The sequence below is a fragment of the Dipteris shenzhenensis genome, chromosome 10 (assembly GCF_047967505.1).
Source record: "Dipteris shenzhenensis isolate YYH24624 ecotype China chromosome 10, Dip_SZ_1.0, whole genome shotgun sequence".
NCBI lineage: Eukaryota > Viridiplantae > Streptophyta > Polypodiopsida > Gleicheniales > Dipteridaceae > Dipteris > Dipteris shenzhenensis.
Genome location: NC_141605.1, coordinates 55,161,541 through 55,187,881, shown reverse-complemented (window position 1 = coordinate 55,187,881; position 26,341 = coordinate 55,161,541). Strand labels below are relative to the sequence as shown.

At 41.4% G+C, this 26,341-nt stretch overlaps 3 protein-coding genes across 3 annotated transcripts; 2 read left to right on the top strand and 1 right to left on the bottom strand.

Annotated features, from left to right (window-relative positions):
* Nucleotides 1–206: 206 nt before the first annotated feature.
* On the top strand, nt 207–1,920 carry LOC147897997 (uncharacterized). Its single transcript, XM_087380164.1, has 5 exons — nt 207–264; nt 561–777; nt 944–1,117; nt 1,299–1,394; nt 1,543–1,920. Exons 2-5 carry the CDS (start codon nt 760–762, stop codon nt 1,918–1,920), a joined length of 666 nt encoding a protein of 221 aa, XP_087236290.1. The 5' UTR covers nt 207–264; nt 561–759.
* Nucleotides 1,921–2,053: 133 nt separating this feature from the next.
* On the top strand, nt 2,054–2,852 carry LOC147897996 (uncharacterized). Its single transcript, XM_087380163.1, has 2 exons — nt 2,054–2,337; nt 2,467–2,852. Exons 1-2 carry the CDS (start codon nt 2,106–2,108, stop codon nt 2,850–2,852), a joined length of 618 nt encoding a protein of 205 aa, XP_087236289.1. The 5' UTR covers nt 2,054–2,105.
* A 12,669-nt stretch (nt 2,853–15,521) lies between these two features.
* Nucleotides 15,522–18,428, bottom strand: LOC147897995 (putative flavin-containing monooxygenase 1). Its single transcript, XM_087380582.1, has 5 exons — nt 17,879–18,428; nt 17,361–17,601; nt 17,063–17,241; nt 16,592–16,941; nt 15,522–16,040 (listed from the first exon to the last, which is right to left on the bottom strand). Exons 1-5 carry the CDS (start codon nt 18,401–18,403, stop codon nt 15,704–15,706), a joined length of 1,632 nt encoding a protein of 543 aa, XP_087236708.1. The 5' UTR covers nt 18,404–18,428; the 3' UTR covers nt 15,522–15,703.
* Between the last annotated feature and the right edge of the window lie 7,913 nt (nt 18,429–26,341).

Sequence of the window (26,341 nt, the reverse complement as noted above, 5' to 3'; positions counted from 1 at the left end):
CATTGTGATAAAAATCTTTGCAAAGTAGTCAAATGCATTTTATGGCTTTTTCTAATGCTGAAACGTACTACAATGGCATTGTCCTTCGATATTACTTTAAAAGACTAATTTAAAACATCTTCTCATGGTGAAATGTAAAGAGACCCAAATCGTGATTAATGATTGAGCCCATTAGTCTTACTTTCTTAGAAAGCATTCACAGGATGGAAGATGCTGTGAAAGTGGCAACGTCGATGCTTGTGGCGTTTGCGATGGGACATCACTGTAATTTCGCACACCATACTCTAGTTTCATTCAACAAGTATTTCTTCATGGGACGGATAAATCAGCGAATGCAGGACCTCACAATTTTTACAATGAAACAGATGCCTTTATGCAGTGCGTGAGGGATATGAAAAACCTTTTCACGCTATGCATGTTCATATTTATTTTCAAGTAGACATATGTCAAGATTATTACTATGCCTTTTACTGTCACTATTATAGATGGCTATTTGATGCAATTACTTGATGTAGTCTGTTGGTTCCATGGTCCAAAAGAAGAAATGTTGAAATTTACAGATTTTTGGACTCGATAAATCAATGCTGCTCCTCTATCCGAGATGAAAAGGGAGTATGCTGTTTGAGTGGAAACCTGGACGAGTGCCATACCTGTGATGGAGATGGGATTAGTTGTGCCACAAACTTCACTGTTATCATAGCTTTAGATCCAAAGTTTGAGGTCTCTGAGAATACTTCCTTGGCATGGCTAGATATTTTAATGCCTTTGATGGGATCGGTAAGCATTGCCACATGAAGAAACCCGGTTTCCATTTTATCGTTTAAATGCAGAGGCTAATAATCTCACAAGGGCGCATCGTCGTCCAGAGAAAAAAGCATGTTAATGATGATCAGAACGTGTATCCTTTTTACTACTAATCAAGCGGTGACTGTTCTGAACACAGATCGGACAAGCACTGGATGTCACCACGGATGCTTTGATATTAGACGGAGTCAAGCTTACTTCAAGCCTGGTAGGTGATTGCTATGGTGATCCAGATCCTCAGCATGGATGCCTTCAGTCTGGATCTCCGCAAGTCCACGGAATCTTGAATGTCACAGTGCTTCCCACTCCTCTGGTAAGCATTTTCCTGAGCTTGATTTTTTCCTGGAACATACTTGCCTCAACCATTACCCAACTCCCAAGCTTAGTTGCAGCACATTCAACACGATAAAGAAGACGTTCTGCAATGGGATCGCTTGTTTTCGTTTCATCCTTTTAGACTAATTACACTGTGCTGCTGTTTTACGGACTTCCAGAAAACTTTATCTACCATGAAAATTACAAAGGCTGATGTCCAGTTGGCTCTGTCATCAGGATCTCCCATAACTGTGCCGAGTTCTACCACCATTCAGGTATCTATGATAATTGTCTTTCATCTAGAAAACCAGGATCCAGCCAGAAACTGCTGCCTAATAGACAAAGGCTTTTTGTGTTGCAAGTTCTACATGAGCTAGAAAAAGTAGCGATGGGTTTAAGGAACGGTGCATTGATCTCTTGCAGACAGTATCAACGACATCCTTACGCATAGATGCGGTCACAAATATACGAAGAGCTGGGATCTGCGGAAATGGATTGTGCGAAAGAGGGGAGAGATGTAATTCAAAAGGGACTAGCGCTACTACAGACGACCCACTTTGTTGCCTGCAAGATTGTCCATTCGTCCCTCTGTCTTGCCCGATTCCCCTCCACGGTCCGAAAGCAAAGATTATCTGTGCAGGAAATGGCCTGTGCCTCGATTCAACAGGAGTGTGCGATTGCTTTAAAGGTGCCTTTTCTTACAACGTTAGGCTGCTAAGATTTTCCGATCGACAGCGCTTTGTATTGAACGAGAATAAAATTGCGAAGCCAAACATTAATCATCCAGCTCATGATCTTTAGCGAATTGCGTTCATGGCTAAAATTCAACGCAAAATTGCTCCAAGCCAGCTTTTGTAGGAAAAAAGCTGATCCACCACAATACGTGAACAATTCCAGGGTACACGGGTAACGACTGCTCTAATTGCACATTCGGTTGGATAGCTAAGCCGGATGGAAGTTGTAAGAAAATCCCAGAAAATGCCGAGATGTTTGAAATCTCCAAGATCTTTTACGACCAAGGAATGCAAAGCATGTCTGCTTCCGATACCGGACAAAGCGAAATCCACGTCAAGAAAAGCGTGGCCGCTGTGGTTGCCACGGTCGTGGGGACGATTCTGCTTGCCTTGACGATAGTGCTGATTTACGTGGTTATAAGGCAGCGGACGGATGAAACAACTATACTGATGGTTGATACTGGAGAGGCCACTACTGGAACAGGTACGAAGTCGATCAGGAGAAACTGCATGGTCGATGTTAATTAGTAGTCAAGCGAAGTCCACTCTGAGGAAGCTGATACTTATCTTTTTGGTGTTAAATTTGGTTGCTGATCGGCGATATTGTTGCCAGATGATATGGAGCAGGAGCTACCGTGGAGAAGCTGGAGGAACTCGATTTTCTCGTCGAGGAAGCAATCACAGGTACTGCAGAGGGAGGTGTCGAAGAAGTCGATTATGATGGAGGCGACGGGGGGGACGGAGATGGCGGGGTTGGTGAAGCTGGAGACGTCGAGGGCGGCATCGATGAGGAAGTCAGAGGTGGCAATAAAGGAAGGAGATCATGAGGCCGGGAAGGGGTGGAGGAAATCGCAGCAGGGGTGGAGGAAGTCGCTGATGCCCAAGCAAACTGTGTACTACGATCAACTGAATATGGCCGAAGAAGCCATAGCCACCACCTCCTCCTCCCAACTCTTCCAAGACGACGACGACGACCATTCTCACCAACCTCCAATATAATCATATCAACCGCATCTCTTACTTTGATTTCATAGGCTACCGTTCTATCACAGAATCTGGGATATGACCGTTCCAATTAAGCTTGTCTAGTCCTCTGGCGTACTTTCCAAGGTTTGACAGCGATGTAAATTTGTTTCTGTCTTACCTCTCATCCTACACAAAATCATAAGTGCCTCTCATCCTACAAATCAACACTTATGAGTACATATTTTTGGCCTAGCATTAGCAACTATGCAATTTTGAAATTAGACATTTCTTGAATCTTTTGGAAGTGCATTTTTCCTATTGGCCCTTCTTCATTGGACTTCAATGCAGACTTAAAGTGGTTGACTCTCTGTCTCTGTCTCTCTCTCTCTCTCTCTCTCTCTCTCTCTCTCTCTCTCTCCCCTTCTTTATCTCCTCAAGTCTTCTTAGAGAGGATCTCCACCTTTTCTCGCACACCCTCCCTTCTCTCTCTCTCTCTCTCTCTCTCTCTCCCCTTTATCTCCTCCAGTCTTCCTCCACACCATTTCCAGTGGATTCCTTTTTGTTTAACTTTTGGCAGGCCTCAGGGTAGCCTTAGCAAAGCTTCAAATTTGGGAAAGCAAAAATTAGGTATTTTTAAAAATTTTGGAAGTACATTTTTGCTATTGGACAATATTTCATTAGACTTGAATGCAGACTTTAAAGTGGTTGAATTTCTCTCTCTCTCTCTCTCTCTCTCTCTCTCTCTCTCTCTCTCTCTCTCTCCCCCTCCCTATCTTTATCTCGTCAAGTCTTCTTCTTACACACCATCTCCACCTTTTCTGCCTCCCCCCCTCCCCTCTCTCTCTCTATCTTCTCTCCCTCCCCCTTTATCTCGTGTAGTCTTCCTCCACACCATTTCCTTTTTGTTTGCTTTTTTGATCTTGGACAGGCCTTATGAATGATTAAATATCATTCACCTTGTTTTGAATGTTTCCTTTTGTGTAATGCTTTCAAGGGCATTAACTCCCTCCATTGTCATTTCTCTTGTAGAGTTTCTCGTTCTTCGAGTCTGTGCTTGGGGTAGCTCTAAAGATTCAAGATCTCACCTTCATTTAGGGTCCCCAAAATCTCACTCTGGAGAGAACAAATCAGAGGTGTTGAGGTCACTAATGCTCTAAAAACTTGCTCCTACTGCTGCGGAGGTTCCTATGGGCATGAAGCCTCACTTTTGGGAGGCCTACGGAATGGCGTAAAGTCGAGGTCCCTCTCTCTAGAGCTCGTGGTCCACCTACCTGGGGACTACCAACCTAATCTCCTAGTGACTGTGTGACTGCCTGTGCCCACCTCTTATGATTGGCACGTTGTTGTTGGTTTTTTCTAGCCCACTCCCTGGTCCACCCTTCCCTCAAAAGGCTCCATCAAGGGGGTTTGGGACTCTTGTTGTTGTCGCTGAGACTGCTGCTGTGTCTGCCTAGGTGGCCATTGGGAACCATCCTCCCGTGCGTCTCTATGCTACCCTTGTGTCTCATGCAGGGAGGAGGGGCCTTGCTCAAGCCTCTTGTACAATCACGGGCTACTTTCTACACCTCAAACACTGGCCTAGTAACAGGAGACCTCCAGTCTCTGACAAAGTGTACCTCCCTCAAGAGTTTCCAAGAGAATCACCTTTGGGAGGGCTTCCGGGCCCTCTACGACCAACTGGAGATGAGGAACCGCATCATTTGCCTCAATAGATTTGCCAACTCGAAAGGGTACTCCAGAACTGTGCCGAATGCCCATTCGATAGAAGGAAGGATGGCCCTATACTCTCTTGGGAGCCCCAAAAAGCGGAGCGTCACTAGAAAATAGGGAACATGGTGTCGAGAGTCCATGTCCTCCACTATAAATCTATGATACCAAGGGATAAGGTACACCAAATGTGGGCCTAGGAGAATAGGGTTCCTCTCCATGAGAGCCAGATCAATATTCGAGGAGCCAAGCTAGAGGAGAAACATGCCTTGTTCGTAGATGATGACCTCTTGGATGTGGTCACCATCTAATGCCAAGGTAGCCTAGGTCCAGTCCCTAATCTATCTCCTCGAGGGAGTTAGGCCGACTATCCTGCTAACAACTACCCTATCTTGTAGTAAATTCATTGCTTGTTGTACCTTCTAGCTTATTAGCCAGCAATATGAGAACTTTGATAGCTAGGGGAGTTGAGGGTGCCACCATAGAGCCCCTTTAGCCAAACCAAGGGTCGCCACCAAGAGTCCCAATCACCAGATAAAAACAAAAAAATAGCACCGTCCACTAAGAGAAAAAGTGGGAAACTAGGAGGAGAGAAAAGAAAGGGCTCTATATAGGATCCGCTAGTGCACATTCCTAGAAAGAGGAAGAGAGAAGCTCCCATGAGAGAGGAGAACCACCAAGAGCCCACTCATCGATGTTGAACGTGATGTACTTGCTCAATCTTTGTGAGATGTGATGACTTATCCATGATTCACTGGGGAATGGATATGCTGAAGTGAAGGAGCAGCCTCAAAGTACTTCCAACATTGTCGCCAGCCCTTGAGGGGACCTTGTGAGACCACCAAACCAGATGTCTAGGTTGGCTGGTCACTCAATGCCAGCCCAAAAGACCGAGGGTTGGCTATGTGAAATTGACTTGATGCCCAATGAGTTGTCTAAGCATACTTACTTGAAGCAGGAGGTGGGGATCTCACAAGGGTAGAGGCTGTCAAGTTGCTAAAGGAACATCAAATGAGGAGAAGGGTGGGTCGTCGAGTGGCGACCCCTCACCTTACTGTCATCAAAGTTCACCTTGCTTGCATGGTGGGCTGGGCGCTAGAGTTCGTGCCTGAGTAAATGGGATGGTACATGGGCTATATGGGCTGGGGGTCGTAGGTCCGAACCAAGGGTGAGGGGTTTTGTGAGCTATGAAAAGGTTGGAGGGGGATCACACGACAACGCGCCCCGTTGCTTGAGTCACGGTGCCACATGGTACCCCTGCTAGGGGATGGGAGCTAGAGGCGGAGGAGAGGATCAAGTGCGGGGGGGGGGGGGGGGGGGGGTTGGGGGGGAGGTGCAACACACAGATTGAAGTAGCTTGCACTCTCGTTTCCCAAAAAGCATTTATCTAATCACAATAGGCATAGAAGGAAGAATCAAATGTTGCTAAACACTTCATCATGACTGTCATTTGCAAAACATGAGGGACAACAATCCTTCAAGAGGAAATAACAAACCAAGTGGCCAACAAGATAGAAATCCTCCAAGAGGAAATAGCTTGTGTCAAAGGAATTTTCGACTGCACAGAGTACACATCGTCCCAATTGAAATGTCAAAAAAATCCCCTCTAAGAGGGATTAAAAACTTAGCAAATCTCCATTCCCTAAGCATTACCGCCCTACCATGTGAGCCTCATGTGACGTCTATTATGAATTTGGACAACATCCAATGGTGGGAAAACATGGCGACTACATTGAGAGAAGCCAAGGACAACAAGGGAATCACTTGGATCTAGATTTGAGGCATAGTTGCCATTGATAGAGCTCAAAGATGAGGGTGCAAGAGGATAAGAACTTGAAGTTGATGAGGCTAGAACTTGGGTTAGAACTTAAGTCGATGAAGCTTAAAGATGAGGGCAGAGTAGGAGGATGAGAACCTTAAGTCAATGAGTTTGAAGATTAGGGTGGTAGAAAAAGGCATGCAGAGTCCACTTAAATAGCTAGTACCGATTGTGTTAGAAGCCTAGCCTTGACTATTAGAGTTGGTCATATACAACATTGTCTATTTGATCTTATCCTTCTCCTCCAATAGGTCCATGAATGTGAGTAGAGCCCACATGTGCAACCAAATGGACCAAGTGGTAGTGAGAAATTTGGTTGGAATGGCTTCATCCTCTACAATCACCACTTGCTAGTGCTCCATGTCTACCCTATTGGTCAAGAAAGAACATGAAGGCATCAACTAAACCCCCCTTCCTCGCACCCCCCCAACACACACATGCAAAATGACATTTTGAAGTGCTACAGTGCTCTCTCTCTCTCTCTCTCTCTCTCTCTCTCCCCCCCCCCCTTGACACACTCATGTATAGAAAAAAAAAGAGGGTTCTAAATAGTTGCCCTATTAGCATGACCTGTTGCCTTAGACTATATAGTGGGCATGCAAATAGGGCTCTTTAATGGCTTGATTTTAACAACTTGATTGCTGCTCTTTATAGGGCATAGTCGAACTTTGACTTACACGGCAATAGATGAGGATAGATCCTACTTGTGGTGGGCAGGTATGATGCAATGCAAAATGTAACGTCTACATGTTAACATCAATCTTAGACTAGCACCTGGCATAAGATAATGCTACACTTCTTTTTAAAAATGGTTCAATCATTGAGGGAGATAGAACATTCATGAAATAAGCATCTGCACTTTAAAATTTCATTTTCATTGTCCTATCAAGACTACACGAGTGCTATCATGTTGTCATTTATATGTCATGTGTCAATCTTGACTAGTAAAGGATATGTAGTATGGCTTGTAGAAAGATATCTACAAAACATTCATTTGAAAACAAAGAGAGAAGTGTTGAGACCTTGATTGTGGATGTTTGGGTTAGCTTAAACAAATCATTTTCCCTAGTGTCATGGTTTATTTGAGCTTTTCTTTCATGTTCTAAGTTTATATGTGTGTTAGTGTGATGATTGTTCTTATCTAACTGCAATGGTTGAGACTTGGTGATGTTATTGGATTGGTTGTTGCTAAGACCTTGAGATGCCTCCAAGATTAGTATTATTTCAAGATTGGCACTATTTCCTATGTTGTAATCATAGGAGTACCATTTCAAGATTAACATTAGTTTAAGATTAGTACTATTTCCTATGTTACAATTATAGGAGTACCAGAACAAAGATGTTTATCTCATGTGAATTTGTGTGTCTCTATGGCACTAATGTCTTTGGAGTATTTGATGTATGCTAAGAGGGCCATGAATGTTTGGAGTGATACTAATTTTTCAAGTTGCAAAAGTGGAAAAGTTGCATCACTTTTCTTTATCCAAAGTAGTTTCTTCTTTAGCTTATAGTGGGTTCAATTGGCCATAGAGTTCAAGGCCTAACCACATAAAAGAATAGCATTTGATCCCAAAAAATATAATGCACTTTGACACATCATTGTAGAAACAATGGAATCAACAATATATACATGGTTTTGCACATCATTGGGAAACTGTGATATAATCGAGATATAATCATACTGCAAAAAAAACAAACAAACATTAGCTCATTAACTTCAACCAAAATACTTTTTTATGAAGTCAAGAAAAAAAAAAGTATCACACCTCAGGACATTTGGTTTTCATAAGCAAAGGAAAGCAAAAAAGACCCTACAAGGAAGGCCAGAAGGAGCACCACAATATCGACTAGTTGGATGTGCATTAGAAGGCAATGCATATTTGGATACAAGATAGTGAATAGATGAATGCAAACAAATCCACCAATTCTTGTATGTAACTAGTGTCTGCTAATTTGAGCTTGGTCCACACTCAACGAGGTATCAACGAGCAGCATTCTTTCCTACCCCCCATCTATTTCTTTGTCGCTTTTTCCTTTGAGTTAGGGGAGTAGCTCTTTTGACTTCCAGCTACAAGTAGACAGGTTGCAAGGATGGGAATTAAGAGAAGTTTGAATTTTAAAATTTGATGAAAAACATGAAATTAAAAATTTTGTGTGAAAAGTATTTTTGGAATTTCAAATTTAAGACCTTTTTATGAGGCAAAATTTCAAGCTCCATTCTAAAAAAATATAGTTAAGAATGGCATTTAAAAAAAATAAATACCCAAGATTGGTTTTAAAAACCTTGGGCATCGAGCTCCATCACCAATGATTATTAAATTTAAAAGTGGCACTTAAAAAAATGGATACCCAAGGTTGATTTTAAAATTGACCTTGGGAGTTGAATCCATCACCAAGGATTATTAAATTTATTCATAAAAAGTGATTTTGGAAACAAAAATAATGTTAATGATATGCATGCATCTGATGACATTTTCTTGAAACCTTAGTATGCTCTATTAAAAGAATTTTTTTGAGGCGGGATATGTTTAGGGGATGGATACATGAAGGATTAAGGGGTATGAGAGATAGGTTTAGGGAGAAAGATTATGAGAGGAATATGCAAGCACATCATCTCACACGTGTCAATAGCACCACACCTAAGCACACTACCCCTTGCTAAGCATAGTTTTGTATTCTGCATGTGAGTTCCCACTACCACATCATTAATTCAACCTCTTCTTGATCAAAATTTTAACAAGCCATGATTTTCAATCATAATAGAATTTGTACGTGCTTCAAAATGAAAAAATAACCAACTGTTTTAGCTCTACGTGCTTGTCATGTCATTGTATGCAATCAGATGGTGCCAAGGTTAAAAGTATTTTCAATTGGTAACACTTTTGCAATGGTATTACATACCCCAACTATTGAGTTCATTGAGGAAGGGTTCCACACCTGGGCTACACAAATGATGTATCTCTTAATGCATCAAAAGCATTGGAAAATTATTAAAGAAGACATACCTAAGGCAAAAGTGAAACTTGGAAGGAAAAGCTAAAGTGGCATTATAATTCATTGGTTTGAACTTGGGTCCTAATAAAATCCATCACATAGAATCCAAAGATGCACGGGATGGATTGGACAATATGTTTGGAGCAAACAAAAAGAGCCAAGATATTCATGTTAAGATTGAATTCTATGGATTTCACATGAGCTTTAATGAATCCATAGCACAATTCCTAAACATAATAAAAAAGCATCATGACCCAATTGAAAAGCATAGTACAAGGTAGGAGAAAAGGATGCACTTGCAATTCTTCTCTCATTCTTCTCAAAAGTATGCCTGAAGAATACAATACATTAACAATGACAATTAAATATCTTCATAGATCCGAAATTCAACCTCTTCTTGATCAAAATTTTAACAAGCCATGATTTTAAATCATAAAAGAATTTGTACATGCTTGAAAATAAAAAAACAACCAATTGTTTTAGCTCTACGTGTTTGTCATGTGATTGTATGCAATCAGATGGTGCCAAGGTTAAAAGTATTTTCAATTGGTAACACTTTTGCAATGGTATTACACACCCCAACTCTTGAGTTCATCAAGGAAGGGTTCCACACCTGGGCTACACAAATGATGTATCTCTTAATGCACCAAAAGCACGGGAAAATTATTGAAGAAGACATGCCTAAGGCAAAAGTGAAGCTTGGAAGGAAAAGTTGAAGTAGCATTATAACTCATTGGTTTGAACTTGGTCCTAATAAAATCCATCACATAGAATCCAAAGATGCACGGGATGGATTGAACAATATGTTTGGAGCAAACAAAAAGAGCCAAGATATTCATGTTAAGATTGAATTCTATGGATTCCACATGAGCTTTAATGAATCCATAGCACAATTCATCAACATAATCAAAAAGCATCATGACCCAGTTGAAAAGCATAGTACAAGGTAGGAGAAAAGGAGGCAAGTCTTGATATTCTGCTCAAAAGTATGCCTGAAGAATACAATACATTAACAATTAAATATCTTCATAGATCCAAAATTTGAGGGATGTGTATCATCGCTACTTGACAAAGAAAGAGTTCTAATCAAAGGAATCTACATCAACTTGCAGCAACAAGCATGAAGAACAAGAACTCTTTAGTAAGAAACAAAGAAGTGTTACCATTGAGGAAGGATGGGTCACTATCAAAATGATTGCAGACTAAAGAACAAGCCAAAATGCAACCATTGCAAGAAATCAGAACACAAAGAAGAAGATTACAGATTGAAGAACCAATAGGTCAACTACATAGAGTTGTAACTATCAAGCAAAGAGGATAATTCCATGGACAAATGTACTAAAGGTAAACCGTACCACCTTTAGGCCATGTTTTTAAAAGTCTCCAAATGAGTAGACCTTCGTTTTCATTTATCAAACTTGATCATTTGAGAGTAGCTATGTAAAGCACCGAGGGTGGTATTGATCATGTTGTAATATCACACTTGACCACCTTAAGTAGCAACTATGCATTAAGGGGAGATAATGGACTTTATAAGTTCACATCTAACCACCTTATAGTAGCCAATGCATCATGGCACCAAGTGGAGGTATGGAGAGTTGTGGTGCCATGAGCACATAAGTAGAGGCAAAGGTATGAGTCAAGGTATGAAGCAAGGGCATGTGGCCACATGTTATCCCACATGTGAGCAAGCATATGCAAATATGTATCCACTCCCATAAAAGGGAGGTTCATTTCAAGAAATATCATCAACCAAGCTCTCAAGTATCTTTATGAATATAAGTCTCAATCTTGTAACCTAATTGAACTTAATTCTATGCTTCGTAGTTTAGTTCCTCATCATGTGTGCACTTAGGATGATTAGCTCTACATCATGTGAGCACTCTTTATCTCTGTAGTAGAGCTACAATGTTGTTAAATATGAATTAATGGCTATGATCACCTACAAGGAGGGGCAACAGGCTACTAGGGCTGAGGTGAAGAAGCGGCTCATCAAAGAGATTCAAACTCTAAAGAATCATTTAGGCGAAGAGTATAGTAGTAGAAAAGAAGCTCAAGATCCAATTAGCTTTGCCAAAGACAAGAAAGAGCCTAGGAGGTAGACTCCAACATGGAAGGCAATAGTGTCTCTGTCAAATAAAGCCAAATTAAAGTTACAGACATACAAACTGAAGGTGCAAATGGATGATCTACAAACATAGAATAGGGGCTTACTATGCCAATATATGGAAAGAGAAATTGGGCAAGTTTAATTGATATGGTAGGCCTCTTCATAAAAATTCAAAGTATTGCACTGATGGCATCGGGTGCCAAGCTAGTTGAACGCATTTGGTATGGTTAGATAGGACATTTTATCATGCAACATACGACAATTTTGGTGCCATTACCTCCTCTCTGACCTCCTCCTCCTTCTCTTCCTATTCCCATCCCTCTAGCTCCATCTCCTATTCTATTTTTATTACTATGCATGGTAGAGCTGGTGCTATGGTTGTGTGCACTCAAGATGATGGAGTTGGTGATGATGACTTTAGTGATGTGGGGTAGTCAAATTCAAGATCAAGCTAGAACCCTTCAGTCATCATTTTGTTGAACTATCTCCAAATACTACTCCTAGTGTCCACTTTGATGTTTGACCACCACTCCAACAATCCAACCATCCAATTATCTTTCTTCCAACACCTTTAGGACTCTATCTTGTTATAGCAAGCATTGAACACTCAAAATCCTTGTGTTTTGACTCTCCATATCTCATTGTAGAGGTTGGTTAGTTGTTGGCATTGTTAGACAAGCAAGATGAATTAAAGTAGGGTTCTTTTGTCATATGACCCAAAGAAAGAAGCAGTGTCCACCCCGATGTCTGACCACCACTCCAACCATCTGAACATTTGACTATCCGACTTCCAACACCTTTAGGACTCTATCTTGTTATAGGAAGCATTGAACACTTGAAATCCTTATATTATGACTCTTCACATCTCATTGTAGAGGTAACATTGGCAACCATCTATATACGATTAGTTGTCGGCATTGTTAGACAAGCAGGATGAATGAAAGTAGTGTTCTTTTATCATCTGAGCAAAGCAAAGAAGTACAATTTTATATTGCATCTGCATGTATTATATATCTCTATCTTTTCAAATGCTTTCATCTATTCTATCATCAATGTTCCTCTTTACTGTACCTTTGCATAATGCAATATGCGCAATATGACTCTGAGAGCCAGCTTTGACCATGGTATCGGCATGCATCTATGGTCCTAAAGGTGTTGGAAATCAGGTGCTTGGATAGTTAGAGTAGTATGAGATAGCCAGAGCAATACTCATACACCCTGTGAAGATAGTGGGAGAGAAGGAAGGAGTCTCACTTGCGGCTTTCTCACATACATAATGGGGGAATACACACAAAGGTGGAGGCTGAAAACAGTTTTTCTCTTTTTAGTTGTGAAAGCCAAAAGAACTCCAGTACAAAGAAATAGAAGAACCCTATATGTGGGTCTCAAACCAAACTTAGTTAACTACGGTGGCATACTAACTGAGCCACGAACTAGAGTACATAAGGATAGCTGTCATCCAGCTATTATTCATGGGCGGTGTACCAACCGCAACTGCAGCTAACAAGTCGGTGACATATATGCACAACAGTCACCCTGGCATATCACGAGTGGAGCTCGATATCTCAACACACCCAAGATATGATACTCTCCATCTTGTCTTCCAAAAATCCGACATGGGGTCAGAAAGGATGGCATGCCCACTCCTGCGTGGCTATTATTGATGTGTCCAACAGCATCGCGGCTAGCTAGGAGCATGCCAACCATTGTATCACATGCATCCATGGTGTGTGTGGCTACCCAAAAAATCTCACAAGGGACAGTCAAAGTGGTAGTCGAACATAAGATGAGAGTTGGAGTAGTAGTTATATAGTAAGAGTAGTAGTTGGATGGCCATAGTAATAAGCGAATATTCCAACTAATAGTCAAACAATCGAAATAGTGGTAGGACACGAGTAAAAGAGGCCATGGCATTGCCGTAGCAACGATGGAGACAGCCACACAAGAGGTACCACCAAAGTCAATTTTAAAACTAACCTTGGCAATATTGCATATTGTCTTAAGCCCCACACCCAAAATGAGAGGTGCCAGTGAGAATGGTTTTAAAACCAACATTCATTGTCCTCCTCTATCAACAAGACTTGCCCTTGCAAGAAGTAGAGGTGCTATCAAGGTCAGTTTAAAAACCGAACTTGGGAATCATCCATCTTTCCTTAGGCCACCCTAAAGGGGTGCTAATAAGGTTAGTTTTAAAACCAAGCTTGGCTATCATCCTTCTTCATGAAGGCTCTACCTAGCAAGAAGGAGAGGGGCCACCAAGGTTGGTTTTAAAACTAACCTTAGCTATCATGCTCCATCACCAAGCCTCTAGAAGGAAAGCTGCCACCAATGTTGGTTTTAAAATTGAGCTTGGCACTCTTGCACCTTGCCTTAAGCCCTCCCCTTCCAGAAGAAGAGTGCCACTAGGGACAATTTAAAAACAAACCTTGGCTATCCTCATCCATCAACAAGGCTTTCCCTTCCAAGAAGTAAAGGTGCTACCAAAGTTGGTTTAAAAACCAACCATGGGAATCATCCATCTTCCCTCAATCCCTCCGCTTCCAAAAGGAGAGGCTTTAAAACCGACCTTAGCTATCATCCTTTCCTTAGAAGGCCCTCCCCTTCCAAAAGAAGAAGTCCCACCAAGAACTAACCTTGGGTATCATCCTCCATTAGTAAGGGCCCTTTGGCCTTGCAAGAAGGAGAGCTGCTACCATAATCGGTTTTAGAATTGACCTTTGGTATCCTAGACTTTGCATGAGGCCTCCCCTTCTAGAATTTGATGTGCTACCAAGGTCAATTCTAAATCCATCCTTGTGCATCATCCTCCAAGTACTTAAGAGGCATCTTGATGTTTTGTTGGGATATATAATGTAGAACTTACATTTGAGTTATGATCTATTTGTTTTTACATTGTGCCTTTTCAATGTAGGTGAGGGAATCCCATGACAGTCTAGAGATCCAAATTACTGCTCATCTAGCCTTTGCACTCTGCAACATTGAACAATCAATGCAAATATTTAAGCAAATAGGATTCTATATTTCCATTGCAACCTCATCAACACTTAATGTGGAGGCCCCCCTTCGATTCCAATTAACCCCAAAGTAGTTCATAGAAACATAGCAAAAGTCTTCACAAGCTAAGAAGAAGATTCGGGTTGACTCTGAGAGAGAGGACCTCTCTTGGTGAAACCTTGGGCAAATTGGGTTAGAGATGGCCAACGTCTACAACAAAGTCAACCTTAATGATTTCAAAGGATGGCTTGATGCTACAAGTAAACTGATGCACAAATGTGATATGAAGGAGTGGGCTAAACAACCTAAAAAAGAATGGGCAAATGTCGTGCTACAAGTAAACTGATCCACAAATGTGATATGAAGGAGTGGGCTAAACAACCTAAAAAAGAATGGGCAAATGTCATAAAAAGTGGAGGAGACAACTGCTCGTAACAACATTCATGTTTGGGAACACTCGACTGACTAGAGTATGGACCACAACTCCATCGACCAACCTAAAAGTGCTTTTATGAAAGCTAGTGTAGTGTGTGTTGCCTATTCAAAAAAAACTCACTAGATGGGATAATTTATCCCCAATGTGCTAGATATGTCATAAATGCTCCACGACCCGCCCTAGCAATCTTTCAAGTTTGATAGAAACTCAAATAGATATTGGACATTTGCTCAATAGATGCTAAAGTGGGTTGGAAGAATTGCCTCTTAGAGGCATTCGAAAGGGACTAAGTGAAGTGCTGTATGATCTATGGCAAATACTTAGAGCCATTACTATAAAACTAAATGAAGCACTCTATGGTCTATTGCAAATACTTAGAGCCATTACTATAAAACATATTTGGCTACACCAAAATAATGTCATCTTTCTTCATACAAGCACTAAGGGAGTCCCTTTGGACCGATCAAGTCAAAAGCTACATCCTTGTAAGACAAAGAACCCGTTTTTTGCTGTAGATTTAGAAACTCCATCAAGAGGTGTAATGCTTTTTGTGATGTGGTCTCTCTCTTACTATAAAATGATTCCATTTTGCAAAAAACAAACAAAGTATTTCAAAAAAACGTTACAAATAGTTGTGGAACTCTAATATGTATGTAGTAGAATAAGAACTACATTTTATGAAATCTCCTCAATCCCTTCTATTGCATTCCTTTTCGTCATCTTGATGCCTTCCTATGTTCATACTTGGTAAGTTTGCTCGCTGATGAAGTAAGATAAGGTCTGTCTCGTTGCCTTTATCAAAGCAATAACTCTAACAAGATTGATTAATCTACATAATCAGCGTTAGTATAGGGCTCTAGCCAGTCCTTAAGCCAGTTGGACTTCCTTTGAGGTTTCCATCCGATATCCTTGCAAAGTTGATCCGAGTGCCAGATATGCGCAATGCCAATGCAAGCCCTGTGATAGAATGGGGTAGAGTTTTTCATGTACCGGATCCAACTTTTGGTTTCTTCCTCCATTGTTTCAATATCAGGTAGCTGGAATCGCCCACTCAAGAAATTTGCAATCCAGCGAGCCCCCATCTCGGCGGATCGCAGGTTCGTCAGGCTCTCTTGATAGCCCACAATCGCCAGGTCCGGCACTCTGGGATGAATTATACCCCTGCATCAAAAGAATTGCAAGAACAAAAAGGTTGATGAGAGGGCCGATGTGTCCCTAATCTCTGATTCGGTAAGAGTGGATGAAACACTCAGAGCTTAGATGATTGGGGACTGTAATCCAAACATCAATACGACCTAAAGAATAATGCATATGTCAATTGAACGTCTGTAGAATGTTTCTATTTGGAGAATGTGGGAGAAATGGATGTGCTTGGCTTGCGGGAGTTTGACGAAATAGATCTATCAGCAGAAGAGTTAACAAAGCACCTCAAGCCTTCCGAGGAATTGGGTTCTCAAATCCGTAGGAATACATGAGCCGGATTGCAATCAAAAGAACAGTTGTTAATTCATCAGAAAAATAAAAGCATTGAAGATTTGAAAGAGCCATGCTAAGCCACCGGATAGTTTGCAACTACTCGGGTAGAATGAAAACATGGATCAGTCTACAAGATGTGAGCCCAAAAGAGGAATAACCAAGTCATGGAATGTGGTAGCGATATTTTGCTGAGGAAGAGACGGCTTTGCAACAATGTAAGATAGATCTGTCATTACCTGTAGAGAGGAACCACTTTACCATCGCCAAGCAGGTTTTCTTTGTATGGCGAGGGCAAAAGAGCATCCAATTTGGCCTCGCCTCTGTAGCCTGTAGCCAAAATCACCACATCAGCCTCCACTTCCGAACCGTTGTCCAGGATCAGCCCTTTCTCGGAGAAGCACCAGTTGGGCGATTTCTCCATCCTGATCAGACCTTTATCCACTTGCTCGTAGAAATTGCCTGGTAGCGTGGACAAAGTGCAGGAGGAGATCTGCTCGTAAAACGAATGTTGAGGCACCACCCCGTATTTCCGCATCGGTTGGCTCCACAGCAGATAAGATTCCACGAATTTGGAAATCGCCCATCGCTGGAATCATGGAACGGATCATGACAAAACCCAGCGTCAGATTGATAGTCGAAGCCGCAAGAAACGCAAGGTGGATGGGAAAAGAGAGTGGAAACCATCTGCTTCAATTTGCGAGAACTACCGCAGGAGAGAGGAGCGTGGAGAGGATGCTCAGCCAGAATCCTTGATTGGGCTTGGGAAAGAGCAACTCTGATAATCGATTCACGTAGAGCAATCCCAAAGACACACCCCATGGTTCATAGTTAGCAACGAGCCAATGCGCCGTCCGGTACACTAATGTGCAAGGCTTACCGCCATTCCCTGTCGCCATAGCCAAGATTCAAGATCTCACCTCTCCAGATCGCGACTATATGCATTCATAGAATGATGAAGGATTCGATTGAGAATGCGCGCAAACAATGCCGGAATCGTTTTCGTACCTTCGTTTGCTTTGGCCGCCTCTGCAGCAGCATCCAGAGCAGACTTCGCAAAACCCACGACTACCACACGTTTATCTTGAAGCAATCGGAACGCCTCTTCGTCGCCCAACTTGGCATAGTCCATGGAATGCAGCACTTTTCCTCGGAAAACCTCGGACCCTTTGCCTGGCGGCAGGGACGGCAGGAGAGGCACATCTCCGAATCGCCCGACGCACAACACAACGAAGTGGAATCGGAGCTTCTACAGCAACAGTACCGGAAACAAAAACCAGAACCTGAGCTTTTGGGCGACGGACAAGTAATGGAAGGCGATTTCTGGTAATAGAATGCTTCAATTCTGTCACAGAACCTCAGGAAACATCTCCTATTCACTGACGAGCAAGAAATGAGACCCTGAAGCTAAGAATCAGAGCTGGTGTCGTACACTTGTACAAGAAACGTTTTCGATGCTGCCCTTCCATTACGAATATGCATACGCTTTCTACAAACTGGCGAGCAAGAGAGAACAAGAATCACACCTGGATTTCCGGGGTGGCAGAAGAAGGATCGCTGTGGGTGCTGTGAACATGCACTTCCCAGACAGGATCCGGATCGGGAGAGCCACAAAATGCGGAGGGGGCACCACGGTGACCCCAAACTCCACGCTCTGCAGAGCGGTCGGGAGCGAGGCGAAGGATGCGGACGACTTTGGAATGGAAGCGGATATGGGGGAGGAGGTTGAACTGCTGGGCGTAGTCGTGGAAGTAACGAAGGACGAGGGAGTGGTGAGGGTAGAGGGGAGTGGAAGGGGGCCAAGGGAAGTCAGAGAACTGGAAGGCGGGGGAGGGGGTTTGGAGCTTGGTGGAGGAGAAGGTGTGCTGCCAGAGGCCACCGAGGTGGGGGGAAGCGTCGAGCACGAGGGGGTGAAGGCCATGGAGGAGGAGGTGGTGGCAAGCGAGGAGGCCACTCATGCCGGCACCCACGATGCATACTGTCAAGGCCGAGGGAGCAGCTGGAGGAGGAGAAGAAGTTGTAGTTGTTGTTGCAGCTGCACCGCCAGCCATCGCCTGCTTCCGTCGTCTTCTCCGTCTGCTGCTTCTGATGATAATCTGATTCCCATGAACATCTGTTCGTACTCCGTTCAAAGTCAAGGCTGTCCTCCCACTCCCCACGTACGTGACACACATTGCTTTCCTTGTTGCGCAAGTTCCGACTCAACATATCTTCCACTCATTTGCCATTTTTCACGTTTCCATTTTTCTAGCTATTGCTCACTTCTCAAAGTGAGCTCCCCCTTTTTGTTGTGCTTGCTAAGGGCCAACGGACCCGTGCCGTGGAGGTGCAGGCACCTGATGGCAAAATGACATGGTGGGTGTCGAGAGGCCGAAGTCCAGCAAATCTCATGGGGAAAACTTTTTTAAAATGCACTCTAGACTTATGGAGCTACTTCATGGTGGTCTTAAATTTTGATCTTTGGTGATAGTTGTAGCTTAATTCACCCATAAATGGATTGAAAAAATTCAATTCATACATGTGTAATGTGTAGAAACATGTGGGATAGAATAGATGCATCTTGGAAGAGGAGTGAGAGCACAAGATGTAACCAAAAATGTTGTTCTCTATCTATAGTGAGAGAGGTGACTCTCTCTTATAGAAATGGGGAGAAGGTCGCCTAGATCAAAGGCACCTTCCCTACATTAGTGGCAATCAGCCCCTACATCAGTGGGACTGGCCTAAATCAAAGGAATCTCCCATGTGGGGGCCTTTGGCTTACATCATCACTTAGGTCACACACTAGACACATCATAGCACTAGATGTGCCTCTACAACACACACACACACATGTGACTCCCCTAGATGCACACATGCACCATAGAGCAAGCCCTTAACCATAGTTATCCCAACATACCCCCCCTCAACGGTTTGCCTCTTGCAATGTCAAGGATACATCTAGACTCATAGTTTCTCATGCCATCTCATGGTGGTCAAGGATAAATCTATGTCTAGGATCTCATGCTTGCAAAGGTGCCCAAGGGTTAAGGTTTACAAAAATGGGATAGAGCAAACATATATCACATGGCCTACATCATATGGTGACCAGAGGTGATTTACAAAAGACAAAACATATAGCATTCTTTTTGGAGTACTACTCCAGGCAGAGAACCTCAAAATTTGACCAAGTGATGATAAACAAAAATTCAAAGACAAGTTGTTGAAAAGGCAAAGTCCTTGTCTTCTACCACAAAGTTGAATGCTTCATTTGTTGATGGAGTTTTATCAATCACATTTGCCTTGGCATTCTTTGTAAATGTTTGATCATCTTCAAGATTTCCAGTGTCTAAAAGTGATGCCTCTTGTTGAAAAGACTGACAAGTAATATGAGTATCATTCTTCATCTTGAAAACTTTGAGGAAGCCTTCTATGTTGATCTTGACATCCATATACATTTTGTCATTTGCCAAAGGGTTTGGCATGAAATTCAAATGTGGAGAGAGTAGATCTCCCTTTTTCTTTGATAGCACCAAGAATACCTCCTCATCAAGAATGTTGTACTTGAGAAGTACAAAGTATTTCCAAAAGGAAGCATACTTTGAAACATAGTCATCAATATTGGCATCCATTTCTTCACCACTATGAGTGATCATAGACTTCATGATTGTAGAGAAGAAGTCAATAGAGTTTGTCTCACCGTATGCATATCATACTTGCTCATCCACCATGTTATGCCTCAATGCTTTTAGAACTAAAGTCTCCTATCAATGCATTAACCTCAACACACATTTGTACTTATTTTCAAACATGAAGCCTCTCAAAAACTATTTTCTTCTTCTTGAAGTAGTTAGAGTCTCATTCAATAACAACAAGAATTGAGCATATTCCCTTCTACTATCAATTCAAACTAATCAAATACTTGCAGATGAATAAAGATCTTGAACTTCCTCCACTTGCTCAAAGTCAATACAATGGATTCTTCAACCAAAATTGCCAAATTTCTTCAAACAGTAAACATGGAAGTTGGAGGCCACAATTCACACGGCTCGTAGCTCTATTCAATGGGATTTTTATGCAGAAATAAAGATCTTATACCAAAGAAGGTCCTCAACCAAAGAAGAGTATAATGTTGCGCCAGGTCGCCATAGAGAAACTCTTCAACGATTCCGGCTGATTCTGTGGACCATTTATCATCAAATTTCATCAGAGGATTTCTCATAACGTCGCCCACCCATGGCTAGAAGGAATTAACAAATAGTTGTAACATTGGGCGGAATTCGCTTATCAGTAGGCGCACACAGTTTGAGTCGGCACTGGCAACAGAGATCACAACTTGAAGAATGCTCCTAGACTGAGGTGCGCCCCAGCCTGTAGAAGCCTCAGTTCAAAGGATTTTGCAAATGGCGAGCTGAGTACAGAGAACAATCTCTCACAAATTTGGGGAAGAAGAGGGGAAGAAATGGAGATGATGAAGAAACTTGAAAAAAAACTAGTAGTTCATGCTAGAGAGAGCATCTAATGCTAGGCTAGGCTAGATCTAGAACCTAAGGCTCTGATACCAAGTGTAGAAACACGTGGGATAGGATAGATGCATCTTGGAAGAGGAGTGAGAGCACAATATGTAACCAAAAATGTTGTTCTCTATCTATTGTGAGAGAGGTGACTCTCTCTTATAGAAATGGGGAGAAGGTGGCCTAGATCAAAGGCACCTTCCCTACATCAGTGGCAATCAGCCCCTACATCAGTGGGACTAGCCTAAATCAAAGGAATCTCCCATGTGGAGGCCTTTGGCTTACATCATCACTTAGGTCACACACTAGACACATCATAGCACTAGATGTGCCTCTACAACACACACACACATGTGACTCCCCTAGATGCACACATGCACCATAGAGCAAGCCCTTAACCATAGTTATCCCAACATAACGCTCTTTGAATAATTTGACATTATTTATAATTTTGCATTGGTTCTTTTTCCACTCACTTCCTTGCAATGAGGCCCATAAGTATGTTAAAATTCTTCATCCATAGCATCAAATCCACTAGCAAGCCATTTTGCCTTTTGCTTTTTTCTTCCATTTTGGGCCTCTTTGCAATCATTTAGGGGGCAAAATTGCATTCAAAATTTCACTTCTCCTGCACCAGTAAATCCCAAATAAAGTAAACACCCGTGTCATGTTCTATAGCTTGTAGGCTATGACCTGTGCACCTATCCGACCATGCTCTAATTCTATTAACTTGTCCCATCTGTGACCTATCTCGACTTTTTGCTTCATAATCTTTCCAAAAGTTGTTTTCCTCATGTATCAATCTTGGCTTCTTCCTTTCATGCTTTCCATGCTCATTAGTCTATCTTGGAATGTGCACAAGTACTGATTCCGATCATGAAGCTGTAGAAAAGTCCTTGTTTCTCTTCGCAAGCTAGCTAGTCTAACACAAAATGTTCCTCGTTTCTTCGGTTCCTTTTTTAAACTTATAATAAGATACCCCATGGTGCAATGTAGTGCATCATAGACAACTACAGAAAGGCTACGATATAGGAAAGTAGATATACCTGATCAAGGCACAAGGAGGAGGTTGAAGGCCATGGAATCCAATGATAAAATATCCAAATGACCATGGAAGACACTTTTGCAATGAATGCATAGGGCCAAGAAAAACGCTTCCTTATAGAGCAATTAGCCTTAGAGGTCGGCCATTCAAGCAATGACATCTGAATGAATATTGGTCGCAAAAATGGTGTGAGAATTCAAGGTAGCAACATCGAGGACTACCAAGCTCATGTCCTAAAAACATGTACCTTGCACCCAAGGATTCATCGAGTGTCCACTCTTCCAATGCCTTGAGAGTTGCACACCCATGACACCACACTCTCTAACTTAAACTATGGCCTCAACAAAGTGAAAGGCATGCATAGATTAGATCAACTAGGTGCAAAGTAAGAAATATTAGCTATACAAATATGTTATCCATTGGAAGCACCAACATGATTCTAGCAATTGACCATCTAGTGGAAGTGATGCACCTCAACATGAGAAGGATGTGGGCATCAACACAACGTAAGTAAAGTAGAGACAACCTAAGTGAGGAAGTCATCTCTATAGTGATAGCCTAAGTGAGGAAGTCATCTCTATAGTGACATTGTTTTGGCACAAAAACACCGGAGTTTCTCAAAACAAGAAGGACAATGGATTACATTGTTACATAATCATGCAATTTTTTGTGTGATTTGCATTTGTGGACATCCTTTTCACAAAATCATGTACACAATGACTACAAAACCTTACCGTTTTAAAAATGGAAAATGGCTTAATTGCACTATTGTCGATAGTAGTAGTAGTAGCAGCAACAGTAGTAGTGGTAGTATCACTTCTATATAAAGACCTCACCGCTTTATATTCAATTGCTTTCAATTTGAGAGGCAATTCTCCTCTCCTATCATTAGCCCCATGCCAGGGCTTGGCATGCAGAGAGTAGTCCTTTGCCCTTGTCCTTGTTGGAATATGACGCCAAAGTGAGTCAAAAATGAGTGTACTAGGTGTCTAGGGGGTGTTTTATAGTCTAGTGAGTCCTAGACATGCCAAGTGTCATATTGGGAGTTATCCCATATACACTATGGCTTTCTAAGTCTAGTGTCACACTATATAGTGTTGTACTTGTCTTGAGTCTTTTGATATCAGTCAACGTCAAGCTATCTACATGTGAGTATTTTGGTTATCATTGCCTAGCACTTGTTCTTTCATTTTTCTTTCCATTTTTCTTTTCATTATGCTTTCCACATTTCCATTCCGTTCCTAGCTAGCCACTAGATCTCTTCATATGGTATCAAAGCCATGTTCCTAGCCCTGCTCTCTCTTTCCCTTTCCCTTCCAAGAGGTTGAGGTGAGGGAGGTCAATGAAGCTACTCTAACTCCTCCTCCTTGGAAAGCTGCCCTCTTCTCTCCTTCCTTGAGCTCTCTTCTCCACGCCATGATTTGCCACCTCTCTTCTCCTTCCTTCAACTACATCTTTCTGTGACCTGCGGATGATGTGACGTTTCTATCCGGAGCTAGAAGTAGAATCACGGCTTTGTGTCTTCAGCAAAGTTGTAGAGGACTTTGAGGACTACAAATTTTGTTTTTACATCATTGCAATCCGAGTTTTTTGTGAAAGGTTACAACCCTTACAAGATTTGTTTCTGCGCACTAATTTTGTTCTGGAGCTCAATGATTTGACAGCCCAAGCATGATGCAACCAGCTCAACGTGGAGCTATCCATCCTCTTCATCATTGACCTCTGCTCCAGCCCGCCATTTGCTCCTTCTGCTCGACATTCTCTTGGAGCTGCTGCCCGCAAGTTCGTGCCTGCATTTTGCCCGTCATTCTCTTGGAGCTGCCTCTCCATGCTGCCTCTATCTTCTTTGCCTGTCACTTAATGTCGTGTTTTTTCTCATGTGTTCTATCTCATGCACTATATCTTATGTACCACATGTAGATTTTCTAGATGTATCCAATTTTTAAACTCTCACACAATTTTTTTACAAGATGGGAGATTATGCTTTACATGCCTTCACTTCATCCTTGGAGGCATGCAGAGCATGTAGAGCCTAATATAGTAGTTCTCTCTTGAACATTTCCAAAAGTGGTTTGATTTAAAGGAGGAAATTTTTAGGTTTTGAAGAGGTTTGAGCATATGATTGTGCAAGGGTTGTCTACCACCATGATGAACTAAGAGAGAGCATCTCCACTTTGCACACCGAATTTGAAGGTTTAGCTCTGCTAAGATATCATCACCCCCTAATGATATTGTCATGAAGAGGAAATTCTTGAGAGCCTTGACCTTAATGACATCATCATGAAGGGGTGGTTCTTGAGAGCCTTTCCTTCCTCTTTCATAATATGTTGATTGATAATCTACCTAAATATGCCACTCTCTATTATTTTTTTAAAGGAAGAAATAAAGATGGAGGGGTCACAACTCAGCTTTGATGCACCAAAAGAAAAAAAAAAGATCTCTAATAAGAGTGAATTATTCGAAATAGTACTACTTTAAGCCATGGGTCCCACCCTTCTACATCACAACCAAGGATGGAATGTGTGGCTAAAGAACTCACTCCTCGCCTCTTTGGTGTTCAACTACTTCAATCAAGCTATGATTTTCCAACTTCAACTTCCAAGGATATGAGTGTAGATATTAAAGCAAGATGGAACTTGCTTTAGATTGCAAAAAATAATGTGTTTGATAGAGTGTTTGTGACTAGAGGCATACTACTTTTTGCATCATAGGAAAAATTGAGCTTTCATTTTTGCCATTCATTTTTGCATCATTAGATCAATTGAGCTTTCATTTATGCCTTTCAAAATGAAAGAAATGGCTCATAAAATACAACATTTGCCAAAAAAATATTTAATGTAGCCCACCCCTCCTTTATGAGTTATCAAAGTATCAAATTACAATGACCTTGTAATTCAAAATTAAGAAAAATAATCCACTTCATAATTTTTCATTATGCGGCCATTTTTGAGCCTAAAACTCGCCTAATGGGTGATTTGACCAAAATCCACTTGGCTAGACCTTCGACCACCCTATGCATCAAAGTAGTGCAATGGAAGTGCACAAGGAGGACCACTAAGTTGGTTTAAACTAACGAGAATTGACCCACCCAGTCCATAGATTTTGCTCTCATATGTTACTTTCATTATCTTTAATTATTATATCTAATAGGATCTTCTTCTCATTGTCTAAAAGGAACTTTTGCACTATCATTGAAATTAAGTTACATGGTACACCCTACTTGCACATAAAACATTAATATTACACACCTTTGTCCACCAAAAAAGGAAGAATAGATTATTTTTTTTCAAAATAATAAAATAAAATCAATGCTTGTTTAAAACTATTGGCCATGTACAATGTCTCAAATACTCATTGCTTGTTTAAAACTATTGGCCAAGTACAATGTCTCAAAAGCCCTTATTCAAAGCAAACATATTGACCAACCACATTGAAGAAATCCAAAAAGTTCAAATTACACTATTTTACCATATGCATCATCTAAGTCCTTTGTGTGAGATTTTAAGAAAGTCTTGGACTTCTTCCATGGTGTTACAATTGCTTCCTCTTTCTCCACCTCCTTTCCAAAGTGTTAGCTAGCTTGTCTACCTCCACAGTTCTTGTTTTAAATTTATTAGAACTCACTTGAGGTAGGTATCATTGATTCTACATGAAACACTCCATCTTTCAATCCAATCTCTTGGTGCTCACCTTGGAAGTGATGAAAGGTGTTCACTCTCTTTCTTTATATAGTCACATTGGACTTCACCTTTATCTACTATAATTGCATTTCAACCCTTTCTCAAAGCACATGTTGTGGCTATGCCCAAAGTTAGAAATAGGTCAATACCAATCATGCTCACTGAAATATATCTATAAGGTAATTTTACATGCCTATAAATTTTTGGCACAATTTTATTAACATGCCATGATTTTATCTACTTACTTCAGTATTAATTAACAAAATTGGAAATTTGAAAATTTTTTGAGAAAAAAATCTCAAAAATATGTAAAATAGAAAATAAGCATGAAATGAAATGAAATTACCAACTTGAAAGTAGAAGAAAAGACTACAAATTGAGGGACTTCTTGAACTCTTGAATAACTTCTCCACGTAATGAGAATTCCTTGTAGGAGTTCCATATTTACAAGAAAATATTTATATTTTAGGCAAGTTTTCCTAGATCCTAACCATAATCACAACCCTAACTTTAACCATGTTCTTCTATTGATGAAGCATATAATTTTGAACTGTACTTGTTGTATGGCGTTATTTATTCCTTTGCCTCCTCTGGAGCTCACTACCTCTATCTCAATTTCTTATTCTCATAGTTTTGGTGCCCATCTATTGCTACAATGGATGTATCTTGAACAAGTAGTGGAACCTCTTTTCTAACCTTGGGATGTCTCTCACACTCCTTTAATAGAGAGTCATAATGGACATCAAAGCTGGAGTACTCATTTCCATGTCCCAT